Below are 20,781 nucleotides of genomic sequence, written 5' to 3' on the forward strand. Positions count from 1 at the left end.
TGGGAAGAATCATTGGGCAATAGAGGGGCCATGAATGGGCAGGGTCCACTCTTCCTTCTCAGGGCTGCAGAAAAGATATATGCCCAGCTTTTTTCTTTGTGTTGGCCTCCCTCAGGAATCTCATGAGGAGATGTGGCTTTGGTTTAAGGCAGGGTTCAGATCCTCCTAGGTCCCCTGGCCTAATATTACTAAAACTCACCACATTCTCATCACCTTTTATCAGTTCATTAAAGCAAAGCTGCAAGGGGTCAAGCTGGCTGTAACATCTGACTACACTCCCTTCCTCTCTTCCCACTCTGGGTATCCTTCTTAAAAACTCACGTTTTTAAGGTCCTAAGGATGGACCATACTTTCTTCACAAAAGAGTGCCAAAGGTAAAAGAAAAATCATATTCCCTTAACAGAACATTCTCCCTCTTTCAACTGGAATCTAAACTTTGCAAGAATCTTTTAGCTCTGGGTACTATGTGAAATTTGAAATGTACTGAAATGCTATCTTTCTGGAAATACTATATAATTATACTCAACTCTACTATTCTAAACTAATGATCAAGTTTAAAGATTGTATTAGCTCTTGGCTTCACTTCCTTCTATCCAGTGACACCGGTAAGGCACAGAACTGTCACTCATTTTCTTTTCTTACTAGAGACATTAATAAGAAGTACCATGGCTGAAATTCAGTCAGTGTTATATTTGTTTCATATAAAAAGTGCTGTTTCCTAATAGTTTGACGATTGTGCTTTAGGATTTAAAAAAAGGGGTGTATTTAAAAAAGCCAACAACTTTTAAATGAAAAGTCACAGTTATATAGAAAAATAAGGATTCAGAAATAAATTTTACCTAAAATGACAGCGATGATAGTGGTACAGAAATAATATACGACAGCACGTAGACCAATTTTTCCAGATACATTGGAATCCAGGGCAGCAACACCTGAAAGGGGGAAAGGTTGAATTATATTACTGAAAAAAAAAATTACAGGACTAGTGGTGGTTCACTCCTCAAGGTGTGAAATAAAGAGCTGAAAGCTGGCCCTGCTTCTTCGAGGCCTATCTTACACATTTTGTTTGAATAAATGCAATAGGCAAAGGTACTTCATCAAATACAGAGTAAGAAACAAAAGCCTAGTGGGGCACAAGTTCCCCTCTGGTTAATCTCCACTACCTCAGGCCATAGTGCTGTGCCTTTGGCTCCCTTTGGGGGGTGGTTATAAGAAAGACAGGAGTCCCCCTCTGCATTTGCTCTAAGAACTTGATCAAGATTTGCACATGATATTACTCAACATTCTTTTAGAATTCAGTTCAGTATGAAGGAAAAGTTTACTTTGAAGAGCTGAGAAAGTTCTTTCATTGCATAATAAAAATCTTATAATTCATGATTGTTTCCCTTTCTGCCTTTTCTGTCTGCAATCTGAGTCAACTAAAAAGATAACTTTTATGTGTAATTATAAAAGTAATATATATGTTTATTATAATTATCTGAAGAAAAGAAAAAATATAAACATGGAAACAAAAATCACTTCATGTCATCAGCCATAGTTAATATTCTGGTGAATTCCAACATTTTTCTTCCTCTTTTTTTTTTTTTTTGATAAACACAGCTGAGATAATTTTATAGTTTTTAGTTCTCTCTTCTAAATACTGTATTATAAGCATTTTTATTACTATTACAAATTTACCCTGCAGATAATTCTAAAGGCTACATGATCTTCTGTTATGTGGTAGTACCACAGGTATTTAATTGTCCACTTAGTGATGATCTTTAGACAATCTCAGGGCCAAATTCAGTAGTAAGTCACAGTAATTTCACTATCCATCCTTACTAGAATATTTCCCTCTTTTCATGATTTTCAAATTGCTTTTACATTTACAACCTTATTCCATATGGCTTTGATCCTGAGACTTCTTAAAACTTCTGTTTTTAAGGAGTTAGGCTATAAATAAGAATTTCTGAAGGCACAGGTAATTTAAGAGACTTATGACCACACTGTTAGACATAGTCTCAACTGGTCTTTGGCTGCCAATAAAATGCCTGAATGCTGCCTTACTTGACAGGACTGCGAAGAATGCCAAAGACAACTGCAGAGGTGGAAGGCATACAGCCCTCTTTGCTAGAAACCCTTGCCCTCCATCAAAGATGCTTATATAAATGCAGTTAAGGGGTGCAGCTCTCTAACCGGACTGCTTCTATGTGGGATATGAGGCAAGCTGAGAAGCAACAAAATCATCTTTCAGCCAGCTGGTTATTTGGAGGTTTCAGACTACCCTGCCTGATTTCCAAAATGAGAATCATATTTTGAATCAAATGATCACCATAGAAAATGATTTTGAGTCTTCAACACGCATGAGTTGTTCCATAACTGTTTACAAAACCTGAAGTATGAGGTAGCAGGAAAAATGAAAAGGTTATCATGAAGCAATCCTAAGGAAAATGTAGTAAACCTGCAGGATATCAGCAATCACAAGTAGCTTTTATATCCACTCCTCACACTATAAAAAGCCTATATATATATTTAAAGTGACTAGGGGATTATGCTCCTCAAATATAATTGTACACAGTTGATGCACAGGAAAATATCTGTAAGGAGACTATCATCATGATGATGACAAAAAAGTCATCTCTCACTCTAAACAAGCCATTCCTCTGGCTGTTGATTGCTGCACTGGAAGTTAATATTTTCAGAGAAGGGGCTCTGGCCTCTTTAGCAGTCACCCCAGGATGTTGTAAAGGTCTTATTCACCAACCTCCAGAGCTAGATTGTGTAATTACTATAGGATGAGCATATTGCCACAGTCACTTCCTGGAATAACCTTGATGATAGGTTATATTCTCTTCATTTGGGAAAAAGAATGTGGTATGCTGAGTAGACTTTTTTTTCCTAAAGGTAGGGCAATTAAAAATAATCATTCTGCAAAAAATAATGACAAAAAAGTTCAGAGACACTGAAGGCTGCAACTCAGAAACTAATGAACTATCTCATTTTTAGTTTGTCTCTTATAAGAGGAGGAAACAATAATGTAACTATATAAGCTTGCTAAGTGTATTATTTGGTTATAAATTGTTCCTATTCCATTTCCGAGCTTCAGACATTACTTTGATCAATAATTATGTATATCTATAATGGTAAATTAAAAAAAAAAGAAAATCACCAACTTACCAGAACTCCAAATAACCTGTATAAGCATCTATATCCATGACCTAACAGAGGTATATTTTCAGATACATTTCCCTTTGATAGATATCCAGTTTAAGCATCTCCTAGCCCCTAAGACGCTGACAAGTGACAGCTTCACAGGGTGGCTGCAGAACAGTTCTCGGGTATGTATTTTGTGCCCTCTCAGGATTTTCTTCCAGCAGTGAAACAAATTAAATCTATGTGGGTAATTGTTTCCAGCATATGTTAACATGTCTTAATTTGTCTTAATGATTTGGCCATGGGCTAGTGCCTCTGCTTCTATTCCAGGTCCCAGCTGGCAATAAAAGGCTTCATAATAATGAGATTCTTGGTGGAAATATCTTAAACATCCCTCAAAGCAGTCAGCTTGCTTCTCTCTGCTGGAGTACAGCAACTCTCTTATACTTGCTTTCAGTTTTGAGCTTTGTTTCTCATTTCTCAAATCTACCTAGGTCCTATAATTCTCCTGGATACACTGGCATATATTCAAATCAACAATCATACTTCTCTACACCGCTACAGCTACCCCTCTACCTTTCTAGTCACCACTGATTGAGGGCAGAGCTGGCCCCCAAATCCAGGCTCTTGGACGATTTATAACATGATGTTGAGGATATGGGGGGAAGGGAGATTGCCATAAAGAGAGGGAACATACGCAGGCAAACAGTCTCATACGTGAAAAACTTCTACAATAGGAACATTGCTGAACTTAACCTGAGTATAAAATGTTCAGATGGATGGTCTAAACACCCCACCTGCCAATAACAATGATGATGATGATAATTATAATGAAATTGATAATGATGACAAGAGACACTGTGTATCGATCAATGACTACATGTAAAGTGCATCATCTCTAATTTTCACTATAACCCCAGGACGTAGGCATTATTACTCCCGTTTTACAGAGGCTTTGGCTTGCAAAGGTTAAGTAACATGCCATGGTCCTACAGCTGGTGAGTGGTGGGGCTGGATCTCAACCCAGGTTTAAACCAAAAGGCCAGATCTTAACCACTATGTCATACTGGGTCTATCCGTGGGCAACAAAATTGTAGACCAGTGCTGTCTTGTAGAATTTCCTATGATGATGGAGATGTTATGTATTTGTTCTGCCTACTGCAGTAGCCACAAGCTATATCTGACTTGTGAGCACTTGAAATATGGCCAGTGTGACTAAGGAACTGAATTTGAGTTTCTTTTAATTTTAATCTCAATTTAAGTAGCCAAATGTGGCTAATGGCTATCATATTGGCCAACAGCACAATCTCTAGACCTTACCAGAGTGTCCACCATGTAGTGGGTGTTCAAAAACTTGAATGAAAAAAAACTCAGGCTTAACCAAATTACAGAATTCAGTGCAACTTGTACCTTGATAGCACAGGGTCAGGAAGAGGACAAAGGCATCAGATACATGAGCCATCATCTCCAGGTGTGCTTGTCCTCACATGCTGCCTACAGTGCTCCAAGGCCTGAGGCTTATTCTTTTCTAGATCCCAAGTGTATTAAATACGGTGCTTTATGAATTTTGTACACAGTGCTTTCCATGTGACAGAAAGTGCTGTACTTTATATGGCAGTCCTCTCCTTACAAAGTGAGCCCATTTCAAAGATCCACTCCTGTGTCAGAGATTAGGAACCTGGCAGGTAATCTCTTTAAAAACCACTCACACACAGCAGCTTGGTTTGGTTCCCAGGATGCTGACAAAAATGCTTTTTAACAGACCTCCAAGTGAGAACATATTTAGCATCTTAGTGTTTCTCTACCTTTTATTTTTAGTTATCATTGTGTGCTTCACCCCACTCACACTTCCTCCAGCCATTTAGATATTCTTTTTCTCATTAAAATTTCCACTCCATGAAATTTTAATAGCATAGACAAACTGACATCTGTTCATGTACTAAATGTATATATGTGCTCTTTACATGAAAACAGTTAAGTCCTCCTCCCTGTCCCCTAGCTTCAGAAATAGCTGTTGCTGCCTTAGGGCCATCCTGCTTCTGTTGAGAATGTGTAGTCTAGCTCAATGGATGTCCTGTGAATGGTAACTTAATCCAGACACTGGACTCTGAAGAGAGTGCCTCTCCTTTGTTTCCTCAGTCACAGAAGCCACATTTCCAGTGCTCACTAGTCACATATAGCTTGTGGCTACTGCAATGGACAGCACCAATAGAGAACATTTTCAGCATCACAGGAAGTTCTACTGAGCAGTGCTGGTTGAAAATTTTGTAGCATATGACTGGAGCCAGTGGGACATAGTGGTCAGGAGTTAGGCCCCCTTCACTTAGCAGGGGAGGTCAGATTGTGGGTCCAGCTGAGTCCCAAACAGGTGAAACATCACTGTGCTTTATCCTGGGGTTTGACTCTCAAGGGCCTCCCAGATTCCTTGCTTTCAGGCCATGCCTCATGCCTGGCAAAGTCTAGATGACCATCTCCCCTTAAGAGTCCACTCTCTGAACTCACCTCTGGGAGCTGACACCTGCCCTTAAAGAACCAACAAATGAGAGGGGACTGTGTGTTAAAACATTGCAATGCTGGTGCAACAGGATCTTCATATAAATAAAAGTGTTTCAAAATGTTTATAGCAATGGAATAGTAATTTATGTCTGTTGAATGTAATAAAAATAGGGCTAGAATTTCGTATGTCTTTGTTTTTTATCTTCTTCTAGTAATTCATTTCTATTAGAGTTTCAATGATTACTGATTTGTAACAGATTGGAAATTTTAAAAATTGGGTATTTCCCACCCACCTTAAAAACCGGATGCTCTGTAAAGCGCTGGTACAGAGGACAAGGAACCATGGGCTTTCTGAGGAGCTAGAAGTGTCAGAAAGCTTAGGTGACCAGAAGCCATTTGCAGTAGGTAGCACTCAAATTGGGCAGGAAAAGATAAGCAGGATTCTGCCAAAGATTCTTTGCTTGGCCACACTTTAGTCAGGCTTCTGAACCTTCTCTTAGGCCTACATGTATACTCTCTTGCAAAATCCAGTTTTAGCAAGAACCCTGCTAAGTCAATTTAACCAGAACTCCCTACCCTTGATAGCTGAGCATCCTAGATAACTAATCAGGTCCCTTATCCTCCACCATCTCCCAGATGATTTCTGATTATGCTGGTCTGTCTTGAACATGAATCTTATTGCATTGGCTTAGCCGGAATCCTCCTTACCCCTGATGTTTCCTCTCGATAACTGTCCATCCACTGACCCCTACCCTGTTCCTTGGCTATAAATTCCCACTTGTCTAATGCTCTATTCAGAGTCAAACCTAATCTCTCTCTCCCACTGCAAAATCCCATTGCAGTTGTCCCTACACCTGTCTTTATCGCCCCAGATAAAGTCTGCCTTACCATCTTTAACAAGTATCTTGAATTTTTTTTTTTTTCTTTACCAAGTTCAGTTACCAGTGAGTCCAGGATTGTCCTCCAAAACCAGGGATAGTTTTGAGGCTGAACTGTGGCCTAGAAACAGGGATTTAAGGTTGTCCTTGGAATTTAGGGGCACCTCTAGCTCTTTAAGAAATCACACTTGTTTTTTTCACTTCTGGTGGAGGCCTGGATGAGTTGGGGTGCTGGCTCCTGACCAGAGCAGTAACAATCTATTCGAAATTTTTTTTAATAATTTATTTATTTTCCCACTGTACAGCAAGGGGATCAAGTTACTCTTACATGTATACATCTGAATTTTTTATAAAAACACTGCAAAGGAAAAGTTGCCGTGGGCTAAACAATAGCATGTTTTAAAAATAAATACTCGAGGGCAAAAGACTCCTCCGGGAGCTCTCTGATTAAGCTACCACCCACCAGAGAACAAAATTCATGACAGTCTCTCTCTGCCTTGCCATTAAGGTGTCAGAATTAACTGTTGTTAAATATTTTGGGGGTCTGGCGTTTGATGGTGCCTCACAACTGTGAATGGACACATCATCCAAGAACTCATTGTTGCAGTGTGGCATCCTGTTATCCAGATGACTCCTGTCTCTTTGTCACCTGTAGAGAGACCACCAGCATAGAGAGGAACAAGCATGGGCTCCTATGGGACAGCTTGGTTCTAATCCCAGCCTTCTCTCAGACTCAGTTTCCCCATCTATAAAATGGAGGTTTTAAATGCTTCTTCCTCCTAAAGGGTAACTGTGAGGAGCAAAGCAAACAACCCCATCTTGTACAGCCTTTGTGAGAGTTAGAAAAAAATAGCGATAGCATGCCTAGGGTAGTACCTAGAACTTAAATTTTACTTAGTCAATAGCCTGCATCATTACTGAATGAAATGATCACTAGGAAGTGTGTCACTGGAAGGCACTTCATAAGTGTTAACACATGCATTCCCTCACTCCTTCTGCTATAATCCTTCTGTATTCCTTCATCACATGGCCACTAAAGAGATCTTTTAAAAATATAAATCAGACCATATCACACACAGGTATAAACCTCCAACGGTGCTTAAAGTGAAATAGAAAATCTTTATCCCAGCTAACCAGGCCCCTCGGGAAGGGCACCTGCCCCCAGCCAGGTTCCCTCCGCCAGCCCTCTTCTGGAGCAGACCCCACTCCCTTTCACATCAAGGCCTCTTCCCTCTGCTGGACTGCTTTCTCCTACCCTTCCTTTGACTGCTTTTATTTATTTCTCAGAGCCCTTCCCTGAGTCTCCTCGCTGAATCAGGCTCCCCTGTTTTTCTCCCTTAGCATCCTGTTCATATCTTATTTCGCGATTGTTGTCAATGAGTTCCTTATCTGATGCCCATCTTTCTCACTAGACTGGAAGTGCCTTGAGGGCAGGAGACCTGGATATCTGCCTGTTTACCAATGTTCACCCAGCTTCAGCACATAGGAGGAACTCCTCAAACGTGCTGACTGAATGAATAACTGAGTTATCTATGCATGGCTGCCTGCCCCCAGGCACCTCTTCCCGGGCTGTGGTCCCCAGGCAGCAGAATGCTCTAGATTCTATGTCCTAGGTGCTGCCCTTAAGATCTTTCTGATCTTAGAAAAATGGCTTACTCCCTCTTCAACTGCCTCTTCTCCTCATCTCTAAAGATAGAGGTAAGGTCCCACTTACTGTCATTGGGTTGCAATGAGGATTAAAGAAACAAAAAATTCATTCCCTAGAGAAAACAAGGCTAGATATATTCTCACTTTGTTGATCCAAGACAGCCTGAATTAATACTCCTAGGATGTTAAAAGGTAAGAAGAAAAGAAGTAGGGGGAGCATGCAAAATACATTTCTGGGCATGTTTCACTTGTGACATCTATTTTTCTTAGAGACATTAATACAAAGAACTCCCTTAAAATAGGTTCTATTACCTCCAGACTATTTTGTGACATTGACAAACTGTTCCCTGGAAAAATGAACTAAAGGCTCTCACTAACAGTCTTTGTCAGCAGGTCTACATTTGATGTTCAAAACATCTGCTAAGAAGCAGCGGGCTGGTTCTTCAGCAGTTCAAGAGCTGTTTTAACATTTTTTTTTTTTTTTTAAATACCACAGAGGATAGTGGTATCCGTAGTTTGGACCAATATTTTCAGAAGACCCAATGAGCTTTTATAGGAGGCTTATTGTTCAATAAGCATTAAAGACACCTCAGAAGATCTGAGGAGCTCAGCCACTGTCTTCAAAGACTGTGCTTTGACATCAGGAAAGCTAACAGCTCAGTGAGACTTTTTTAGTTTTCTACCATAACGTAATTATTATCAAGCTCTTTCTTTGCTTCTCCTTAGAAAATTGGTAGCTCAGGCATCTGACTAGAAGGTACTTATATTCTGGGCAACTTAATAAACTAGTGGCAGAACAAGTCTTTTCATATTGTTTTCATTTCCAGAGTGAATGCATTGTGTCAACTCACCTGTATTGGCTCAATTCTAATACTGGTCCTGCAGTTTTTTTGTTTATTTGTTTTTGTTTTTGTTTTCGTTTTTTTTTTTTGGTCTTTTGTCCTTTTAGGGCCACACAGGCATATGGAGGTCCTCAGGCTAGGGGTCCAATCAGAGCTGTTGGCTGTCGGCCCATGCCAGAACCACAGCAAAGCCAGATCTGAGCTGCGTCTTCAACCTACACCACAGCTCACAGCAACGTCAGATCCTTAACCCACTGAGCAAGGCCAGGGATTGAACCCACAACCTCATGGTTCCTAGTTAGATTCATTTCCACTGTGCCACCATGGGAACTCCCTGGCCCTACACTTCTGATGCCACTGTGGGGACTGTTAAGAAACCTGACAGTATTAGACAAAAAAGAGTAAATTGAAAATTTATACAGCACTTTAAATGCACAGAGTATTATCTTTACCCCTATTTTACAGCTGAAGACACGTTAAAGTGACTTGTTCAGGGTTTCACAGCTAGTAAATGGCAGAGCTAGGATTCAAACTCAGGCAGTCTGGCTCCTTACTCTGTGTTCTTACCACAGGACTCTGCTGACCCCCTATGATCGATACTGACAAAGATTCTTTGCCTGACCACACTTCAGTCAGGCTTCTGAACCTTCTCCTAGGTCTAACTGGGCATTTCATTGTAAAATCTAGTTTAAGCAAGAACCCTGTGAAGTCAGTTTATCCATGACCCCCAACCCTCAATATCTGACCGCTCTCCCTGCTTAATCAGGTTCCTCAGTCGTACCTTGCCTCAGGTGATATCTGATTACCCTGGCCTGTCTTCAGCAAGAATCCTATTAGGTAACTTTAGCCAGACTCCCCCTTACCTCTGATGTTTCCTCTTAGTAATTTTTCGTCCACTGACTGATCCCACCACCCAGGTCCTTGGCTATCAAGTCCCATGGGCTAATGCTGTATTCAGTCAGAGTTGAACCCTCTCTCTTTCCCCCACTGCAAAAATCCCACTGCAGTAGTTCCTCTACGTACCATGATGGTGATGGTCTAGAGTTAAGTCCGCCTTACCATCGTTGAGTGTCACTGAATTTTTTTAATAATACTTCTCCACCGAGGCTTGCTTAGGGTGTCTCTTGGGAGAGAACAGCACAGAAGTCACTGCTCTAACTTCCTTCCCTTATGCCAACAGGCTTATGTCCAGACTGCCCTCCCTATTCCCTAGGAAGGCACACAGGCCCCACGAAGCCACACTCTCACCCTTCCATTCCCATTCCTTCTCCCCAGATTTGCAGCATTCCAAAGTCTTTACTGTCCTCCCAAGGTGCCATGCCTTCTGCTGTTTTCTTCTGCCTGGAATGCCTGCCTTACTTCATCTGATTCCTATCTTTAAAACTCTACCCCAGTGTCCCCTCCTCTGTCCCCATTCCTACAAAGCACTTATCATACAGTACCCCTTTCTTGAGAGACAAGACTTCTCTTTATATCTTGTATGCCCAGCACAGAGCCTGGGACATTTGAGATGGAATGAATGAATGGATGAATGGATGAAGTCTCCCAGGTCAGAGCATTCAACACAGGGGTTTCCTTAGAATCCCCACATGGCATCTCACTCATTTCTTTATTTTTCTTATTTTTTTAACAGGAGAAAAGTATATACATTTATCTAACACAAGTTTTACATGACCTGGAAGCCCTTAGAAAGAATGAAGTCCCAAAGAAATGGCAAAATCTACTTGTGTTTACATTAGGTTGACAAAGAGAGGCAACTGTGGAAAACTGACTAAACTATATGAAGCTTACTTCTTCTTCTTTTTTTTTTTTTCTAATTTGGAAAAAAGGAGATAAAAGGAAGGAGAGGCGCAGAATTCAACAAAATAAAGAATTTGGGGCCTAGATCGCAATGGATATAATTAAACTCAAACAACTGTCTCTCTTATATTACATTCTAGGGTATAGTTGGATATCCAGAGAAAGAACCTTAGATTTCTGGAAATCATCTAAAGTTAAGAATCCACCCTCACATAATTGAAATATAGAACTCACTGGGAAAATGAAACAAAGTTTTGTTCACTTAGAACTCTACAAGATACAATTTTATTAAAGAATAAAAGCACTTAATAAAAAAAAAGAAAGAAACAAAATCAGGTTAACTCATAGTTGAGCAGAGGTGTGAACCAGTCTAGTATGGTTTGGGCAGAAGGAAAGTTCACTTATGGTGGAGTCTCTGGATTTCACTATGTCAGAAACTGAAGCAGGGAATGTCTATCTCTTGACACCTTCTCTTTACTACTGTGGCACGTGGCACATTCCCTATGGGAACTCCATTGTGTATACACACACTGCGCCTCTTCCTTTTTTGGAGAAAAGGCCTTGTAGAAATCCAATTAATATAATGAGTCCTCTAGCTTTAATAGCTGTGTTCTAACATAACAAAAATTTCTTGCTGGTCTTAGGGAAATGTTTAATTCATGTGTACAAAGTTTTGGCTATTTTATTTTCTTAATTCCCAAACAAGGCTGGAAAATGAGGAAGGAGGCTCTTTTGAAATGCAGGCAGAGCCCAGTAGTTCCAGATGTTGCAAATGAGAAAAGATGTACATTCTCAGCCTGTATGATTTTAAGCTCCAGCAGGAGGTTTTAAATTTATAATCCATCATGAAATGGATATTTTTGTAGAGATTGAACTATATTAAAAAACCACCAATGTTTCAAGAAAAGCATGCATACATTTCCCCTCAGCTGAAACTGACACTGAATGCTCTTAGCTACCTAACAGTGAGCTGTACAACCAAGTGATATGTGCATATTCAACTCTTGTACCTCCTTGCCAACAAGGGGACTCATGAACTTGGCAAGCAGCAGACCTGTGGTCCATGACCAAGTGGATGACAGGAACTTCAGCCCCTCGCAGGGTTGGTTTGTTTTCACATGGTAAATAATTGTTTGTTGAGTTAAATTGAGTCTGTTTCAGGACATGGCATGGTTCTTTCCCCAGGAGGGTGTGGGATGGCTTCCTATTACACAGCCGCTTATGAGTAAATGAATACATATCCTTAAAAAAAATGTTCTCTGCAGCCCAAATACCCAATTATGTCAGCACCTGTAAAGCCTGATTTTAAAAACAGGTGTCTCCAAATACCTTGAGACTTCACTTTATTTGCTCCATCCTCCATTCTCCAGTGTCTCTTCAGGACATTTACACACATTATGTGGTATGAGTAGTATTTGCTTGGTATGTTGGTTTGTCACTCAGATTCCATCTCAACAGAACTGCATCTTGAGAGAATCTTGTCTTATTTATCTTGGCAGAGATCGGCTGCCAGCTGGCTTCTTTTTTTTTTGGTAAATAAACCTTTTATTGGCAGCACAGCCAAGCCCGGTCATGTATATATTATCCACTGCTGCCCTTCTATGACGACCAAGGACTGTATGGCTCAAAAAGCCGAAAATATTCACTATCTGGCTCTTTATAAAAAAGAGCTTCCAGATCTCTACTTGAAAGGAAACCCCCTTACACATATATTCTATATTTGACTGTTGCTTAATAAATAGATAACATCTAAGCCTTGGTTAAAACAGCAGAAAAACTTCTGCTCTTGGAGGTGAGATCTAATAGCTGTCATTTCAGCTTCTGCAGCAGGGGAGTAGGACGGTATCTGGAAAAGATGCTCAGGGAATCTCTCAGAGGAGGAGCTGAGGAGCTGTTCCATTCCTGTGCTGGTGGCTCAAGTCATTATAATTTGGATATTAAAGACAATGTGACCTGAGTTTAAACTCACTGGCTGATAACACTTGACCAGGACTTTCCAGAGGCACAATTCTCAGGCATGTTAATTAGCCATTTCCTCTGCTATTTCCCTCATGGTTTGCTATAAATACAGCTTACAGACCCTAATGTTAAGAGGGCCTAAGTACGGATATTCTGCACTAGCGTGAGTGTCCTTAGGGATGAAAATTATGGGTAGGATTCCGTTAGTGCTTATGCTATCTGCCTCTGGAAATGCCTTGAGATTATATCTACTGTGCTTTCTCTCTCTTGCTGTTTTAAAGCAAATTCCAGACATTATGTCATTTCATCCCTTCAAAATTCCACATGCTTTTGAAAAAAGAACATTTTCTTACATAACTAAATGCCATTATCAACACTAACAAAACTCAACAAAAACTAAATGTCATTGTCAGTACCAACAAAACTATCAACAATTTCTCGATACCATCTAATAGCCTGTCTATATTCAAATTTTCCTGATTAATGTGAGGTCTTACCTTCATCACATGAAGAGAGATTCTTCCTACTAAAAAAAAAATAGCTATAAAGCCAGTAGTTTTATGTCATCAGCTTTGATGGCAGAGGTTTTGTTCCTACTTGATAATCTGACAAGATTATGTGTAAGCACATTAGTCTTGGGTCTCAATTTTTGCTGGGGCTCTACCACTAATTTATGTATCCTTAGCACACTCACTCAGCTCTCCCCGGCTTTCAACATGTATTCTACTTTGGCCTAATAAATGTATAAAATAAGGTATTGATTCACTGGACTTATCAAGGCTTTTTGAAACTTGAAAACTGTTCTTCCTGTGTATTTTCCACAGCCCACTTCTGCTTTAACCTCTCAGCTCTGTGCTGGCACTAGGACCACTGCAGGGTTTAGGGGAGGGACCACACACTGGGTAACAGTGGTGCTGAGCTGTGGGGACAGAGAGAAGAATTGGGGAGGAGAAGGGAAGGAAAACTACCAGAGGAAAGGCTGGAGGAGCACAGAGTAGAATCCATTCCAATTTCTAGAAAGGAAGGAAAGGAGTGGGGGAGGGGGATAAAGGAAGAAAGCAAGCACAAAACAAACCAAACAAAAATATGTGTTTGGTTTGAAATGTGTTTGCCTTGAAAATGTAAAGAAAGCTCAGTGCATCACTTTTTCTTACCATTCAGATCTAATCATTGTTATCCATTTGTGTTTTTTGTTTTGTTTTGTTTTCTGCTACCTGTGACATTTGGAAGTTCCCAGGCTAGGGGGTGAATTGGAACTGTAGCTGCCAGCCTATGCCATAGCTCACGGCAATGCCAGATCCTTAACCCACTGAGCGAGGCCAGGGATCAAACCCATATCCTCATGGATACTAGTCAGGTTTGTTTCCGCTGAGCCACAACAGGAACTCCAGCCATTTGGTTTTGACATCAGCTTTTCATTGTTTTGGTCCCCCTCCAACCCCCACCCCCCCGCCCCCGGCCACAACCATGGCATGTGGAAGTTCCCAGGCCAGGGATCTAACTAACGACTTGAGCTTCTGCAGTGACAATGCCAGATCCTTTACCCGCTGAGCCACAGGAGAACTCTGACCCTAACTTTTTAAAGTGCATATAGTTTTTTTGGATTTTTAAAATTATTATTTCATTCTTTTTTAAGGGCACATGTATATAAACTTTAATAAAATTTGGATTGTACACAATATTTTGTGTAATCTGCTTTATCATACTACTTTATATTGTATTAGGAACATTTCCACCTTCATTAAATATGTTTCTAAAACAAAGTTTTTAATAATAGTTGCATAGAATCCTCACTTATGAGTATAACATATATTTAGTATAACATATATAATTTATTATCATTATTGAAAAAAATGTTACCGTGAATATCCTTATACCTAGATGTTAACATTTCTCTGATTATTTCTTTATAATAAATTCATGAAAGTAGAAATACTAAGTGGAAAGATCAGATTATGTTCCAAAATGCCCCCCAGTTTAAGTCTACAGTAACTGAAAGTGTACGAATGAGCCCATTTTCCCGTAACTTGCCTCAGTATTATTTTTTCCTTTTAATATGACAATTTAAAACATGAATATAGCAACATTATTCTCATCCTGCTTTATTCATGTCCCTTGAATCTTTGACCATCTTATCACTTTATGTCAAAAGAATGGGTAGTGGTTCTGCTCTCTAACTTCTGTTTAACTACTAGGAGTTTGCTAAAGAAAAAATGTAGAATTTTCCAGACCTGTGCTCCACCTTCAAAAATCAGCTGGGCTATGTGAGTGGAATGCTGCGGATTGCAAATTATTTTCCTAGATTATCTGAAAGGCTGAGCTAGCACCCGTAACAGCCAGAACTGCAAAAATCTCACTAGTTATTGGCTTCCAGGAGCAGGACATATTTTCAAACATCTATATTACACAACTAGTATATTCATACATGTATAGCTACCTTTTCTTCTAAAACTTGGTTTACTGCATCAGTTCTGGATCTGCCTAACCTGGACCAACCTTCCATCCCTTCCTCCATAGACATAGGTATTGACCATTAAGTAGTTTATGAACCCTGTGTAATTGCATGCAAAAGATTAAGATGCTTTGACATGGAGAAAGTTCTAGGCGGTTGAAATAGTAATGCCTACAGAGGAGGGCAGGTAATATAAATGAGTAAAGTGTATGAGGTAATAGGCAATAGGGAGTGGTGGGAACTGTGGCATCCTCAAATGAAATTGCTCCAAATGAACATAATAGCTGTTTCTCAGCTCCAAACCACTGTTGGTGTGTGGGAACCTGGCTCTAATGTTTCCTGATCTTAATTTTCTTTTAGGGGAAGTCAGAAATCTGGATGCTTACATAAAGTCTTCCAAATTTTAAATGCTTACAAAAATTTGAAGTTAAACAAATAGACATTATATGATGCAAATGACTGGTCTGCTGATTTGGCCCTCTGACTACAGGGCCTAAAAGAAGCCAGACATTTCAAAACACATTTATAACCCCTTTAAGTCTGTAATAATAATAATAATAAAAAGCCAAGAACACCAGGACCATTAAGAATCAGGCTCTCAAGGGACTCTAGCCTGACTAGAGTTTGGCACTTCAACAGTTCAATGACCAAATCTACAGCTCAAGCAATGCAGTCTGCTGAATGCAGCAAATCCTGATACCCACCCTCCCTTCCTCCAGCCAGTGTCAAGTACTCTACTGAGAATTAGTCCTAGGTCTCTTTAGTGGCAATGGAGAAAAATGTTTTAGAAGAAAACATGTTAAGAGCCCTAATTCCGTGGTTGTATAAAACTGTGATTTTTAAGCTGGCAACACTAGTGATTGCCGTATTTTACCTATTGCCAGAATGAAGATAAAGATACAATATTATGAAAGGCATAGAGAAGCTTACCATACCCAGACAAATGACATTTTTGTGAACCAAATTAATCTCTATGTACATAAGGCAGCTAGTTCTTGAAAGAGACCCTGAAATTTAGCAATCCATAAGAGAAAAATAATTTCTAAATTCAACTCTGTCACAAGTTCAGATTTAAGAAAACCAAGCTTTCAAAACATGATACCAAGCCATCATTAAACCTTTCCTACAGCATGTGACTACTGGTCCCCTGGGCAAATTTCCAGGGCAAGTATATAGCAAGTTCTGAGTTCTGCGGAGGACTGGACGTGAGTGAGAAGAGGGGACAAGGGACACTGCAGGCTGCTGCTGACAGGGTAGTGGGCAGGATGCCTGTGGTGGAGAAACTGATGAGTAAACTACAGAAATATGATCAAAACTGACGATCATGTTTTGCCTGAGGACACTGGATGACATTTCAGTGACCAAATATGCCTTTTTTTTCCCCTCACAAGACATCATATACTGGTCAAATGAAGAGCTGTGGTGGATGGTGCCATAGGCAGAGCAATGCCACTTTATGAATAATAAAATATTTCACTCAAGCAAATATACACTTTCCAAGTGAGGGGTGTATGTGTGTGTGTGTTGCATCAAATGCATTTTGGTTTCTTCCACAATAAGAGAACCACTTAAGATGATGTGACGACTCCCTAATGATTATAGAGAATATCAGTTTTCTCAAGGTACCTGTAATCATGCTGGATATAATTAATGGTAAAATGACGAGTTTCAGCATCCTCATTAGAATTTCTCCAGGAAAGGAAAAGTAGAATTTCTCCAGGTTAGAGAGCTTGCTGTATTCTCGAACCAAGACTCCTATGACAATCCCTAAGGAAAACAAGGAAAGAAGAGGAACATTGAGTTCTTCTGTACACATTTATATGGAAAAATACCCCACCATACAAATATCAGTGGCAAGAAAAACAATTTAGATGATCTCCCATGAGTCCATTAATGTTAGACTTAAAAAACAAATCACATTTTAAAAGGTAATGAGTAAAAGAACACATTATTCAATAAATCTTTAGAAGGTATAGTTTTCTTCCCCTTCAATTATATTTCTTATCATGACAAAATATCAAAGAACACTGTGAGGAGGAAAAAGAATTCATCTTAGTCACCCCAATATAACTTTTGTTTCCGCACACCACTTTGATTTTGTCCACCTATAGGTATTTTATGTATTTTGTAGTTTACATATCAGTTTACATTTTTCTCATATTCTTTTTATGATAATTTTTCTGATATTCTTCTCTATGTAGCTGTTATAATTTTAATAGCAACATAAGATTCTACTGTTTTGATATATGTACCATATTTTCAAACAACTGTGTTATCCAATGCTTTGCATTCTTTTCAGTTATTTCTAGATATGATGTGTTGAAGTTTGATCCAAGAAGCTTTATATGACATTTCTGATCCTGAGTACCTTGGACATTAAGGTGTATAATTATGTGAGTGTAGGGAAATGTTTAGTATCAAGAAACATTATACATTCTCTGAAAGCTTGCCTTGTAAGATGTCAATATGAACTCCAACGCTTGTGACGACTCTGACAACTGAAAATCACAAATTTTAAATATTTCTTCTTTATCCTCTTCCAAATGGTTCTAATAATATCTAATTGCCCTATGCCACCACATCCCCATGTACCCTCACTCCCTTCTATTTATGAAGAAAGAAGATGGGTTGGGGTGACACTCACACATCTTTTTCCTCTGATGGATATGCTAACCAGAAAGAAAATGACTAGAGGGAAGGAAGGTTCAAGAAAAATATCACTAGATATGCTAATTCACAAATTCAAAGAATTAGTTTGTGAAAAATTAGAATTATTTGGGTATAGCTAGGAATGCTAGGGCAAATATGCAAAGACGTGAATTATAATCAATACTAGAGTTTTCTTTCTTTTTTTTTTTTTTTTTTTTTTTTTTGTCTTTTTGCCACTTCTTGGGCCACTCCTGCGGCATATTGAGGTTCCCAAGCTAGGGGTCCATTTGGAGCTATAGCCACCGGCCTACGCCAGAGCCACAGAAACGCAGGATCCGAGTCGCATCTGTGACCTACACCACAGCTCATGGCAACACCGGATCCTTAACCCACTGAGCAAGGGCAGGGATCAAACCCGCAACCTCATGGTTCCTAGTCGGATTCATTAACACTGCGCCATGACAGGAACTCCAATACGAGTTTTCATTTAAATTCCAGTATATTTCTCATGCTTACTAGTAGAACAAAGAGGTGAACCCCACAAGATAACACTTGTGTAGTAAACTTATTTTTAGTGTACCTATATTTTCTTACATATTCCACCTTTGCTTTGATCTTTTTATTTTGTGCATACATTACTGAATATACTTGTGATCAGCCATTTTAAGTGATTTCTTGGTTTTTTTTTTTGTCTTTTTGCCTTTTCTAGGGCTGCTCCCATGGCATATGGAGGTTCCCAGGCTAGGAGTTGAATCGGAGCTGTAGCCACTGGCCTACGCCAGAGCCACAGCAACGCGGGATCCTAGCCGCGTCTGCAACGTACACCACAGCTCACTGCAATGCCGGATCCTCAACACACTGAGCAAGGCCAGGGATCAAACCCGCAACCCCATGGTTCCTAGTCGATCCGTTAACCACAGAGCCACGACGGGAACTCCCATTTTATTTCTGAAACAAGTATATACACATAAACATTTATCAAATTGTAGCTAAAACAAAAAAACAAAAAAATCCTCTCTATTACTGCAGAGCACAGGGAACTCTACTTAACACTCTGTAATAACCTATATGGGAAAAGAATCTGAAAAAGTATGAATATATGTATATGTATAACTGAATTATTTTGTTGTACATCTGAAACTAACATGGTAAATCAACTATACTCCAAAATAAAATAAAAATTAAATTAAAAACTCTCTATTATCAATCCTATTTGGTACATATTTCAAAACCCAGTGTGAGAAACTCCTGAATGGTTACGAACACCAAGGATTCAAAATATTGTTAAGAGAATTTAAAAAGCATGTTGTGCTCACTTCCTACTTAAATTGCCTATGTTCAGCTGTTCTTTATGAAACATAACTACATTGTGCTGTAAGGATACTCTGTAATGGTCAATGCTTTAAATAAAAAAACAAAAAAACCAAACAGACATTCTCATACTATTTAGGTTGCTTCAAGTAAATTTTTGGCTTGTATGTTAAAGAAAGCTCTGTATGTGAAAATAAAGGAGATGTGTCTGTGCTTAAGAACTAGCCACAAAAGTACTGTTGAGTAGCAAAAGAACCCATGTGCTCCCATCTCAGGGTTAGTATTAGTATCGATTAACTGTGCCTCTAATCATCTCCACTCCAAATGAATGCAGGGTGGTTATAAAGAAATATACTTGTTATTTTTCAGCCTTTAGCCAGATATGGGTTTTTTATGGGAGAGATAAAAGAGCCACCATGAGGAGTCCTTTGAAAGCAATCAAAGGTGACAAGCACCATGAATAGGTCACTGTATTTAGTTATGAAAGCTTTCTGTCAAGCTGCTCTTGAAATTGAATATCACAAATTACACCCTGATATTTCTTTCTTTTTTTTACTGAAAAGAAGAAAATAAATACCAACCAAGACCTGAAACCAGTAGGGAGATTAACCCTGGGCCAGAGATGTCATTTCAGGACCCTCAAGAACAAAAAGTATCTGGTGAATGACTTCAGCCAGGAATTACACTTGTGAATGGGTGTGCTTTATCTTGGTCTCAAACACATTTGGAAAAATGAGATGGAGGATAAGAAAAAAAAAATCACTGACATATTTGCCAAGTTCCAAATTGAAGTCAGGATTTCACAGAGCACAGTCCTTTCCTACCCTTTTCCAGAGCCAGAATCTTTGACTGGATTAAGGTGCATAGAGAGGTCTCTATACTAAAGGCAGCTGGGAATAAATTCCACCTGGGGATGCATGGGTCAGATGCATGTGGTAGGGCCACTCCCAGAACCAGGGAAGATGAAGATCAAGAACCTCTGAATGGTACAGAGGCCTTCAGCAGGCCAACAAGTAAGCCCAAAGGTAAAATTGCTACCTAGACCTCTGTAGACCCCTTAAATACCAGAAACTCATTCTTGGGCTGCTTTCCCCTACATAGGGTACAGGTGGGCACTGAGATGGCTTGGGAAGAATATGGTGTTAGAAGAGCAGGCTCGACTTCTGGGTATACCACTTACAAGGTGCATAACTTGGGCATGACTTTAACTTCTCCTGTTGTCAAGTGGTAGAACTGGATGTGGGGCAAAAGTGTTGAACTAGACCCCTTCAAAGTTTCCTTCTATGGCCCAGGATGCTATCTATGATCATCTCTTGAGCCCTGGTGTCCTCAACTTTAAAATGGAATCGTAAAACCAGCTCATTAGTTCCTGAAGAGCTGACTATCCTTTCTCCAGTTTGTATTTTTTTTTTAATTTTATAAGCTCTGTCTTTTTATTTTTATTTTTTTATTTTTAGGGCCGTACCACGGCACATGAGGGTTCCCAGGCTAGAGGTCTAATCAGAGGTATAGCTGCCGGCCCACGCCACAGCCATAGCAACATCAGATTGGAACCGTGTCTGCAACCTACACCACAGCTCACGGCAATGCCAGATCCTTAACCCACTGAGTGAAG

General features: G+C 39.6%; 1 protein-coding gene across 2 annotated transcripts in view; it reads right to left on the bottom strand.

Annotated features, from left to right (window-relative positions):
• SLC1A1 (solute carrier family 1 member 1) overlaps positions 1-20,781 on the bottom strand; it is a 75,329-nt gene that overhangs the window by 22,885 nt on the left and 31,663 nt on the right. For both annotated transcript variants that reach the window (NM_001164649.2, XM_085009479.1), the window contains 2 exon segments: positions 840-932; positions 16,833-16,973. In NM_001164649.2, the coding sequence (NP_001158121.1) occupies positions 840-932; positions 16,833-16,973 (234 nt within the window).

The sequence above is a fragment of the Sus scrofa genome, chromosome 1 (genome assembly GCF_054392235.1).
Source record: "Sus scrofa isolate SSC_HxYL_T2T_F1_AM1 chromosome 1, Sscrofa_HxYL_maternal_Yorkshire_Landrace_v2.0, whole genome shotgun sequence".
Lineage (NCBI taxonomy): Eukaryota > Metazoa > Chordata > Mammalia > Artiodactyla > Suidae > Sus > Sus scrofa.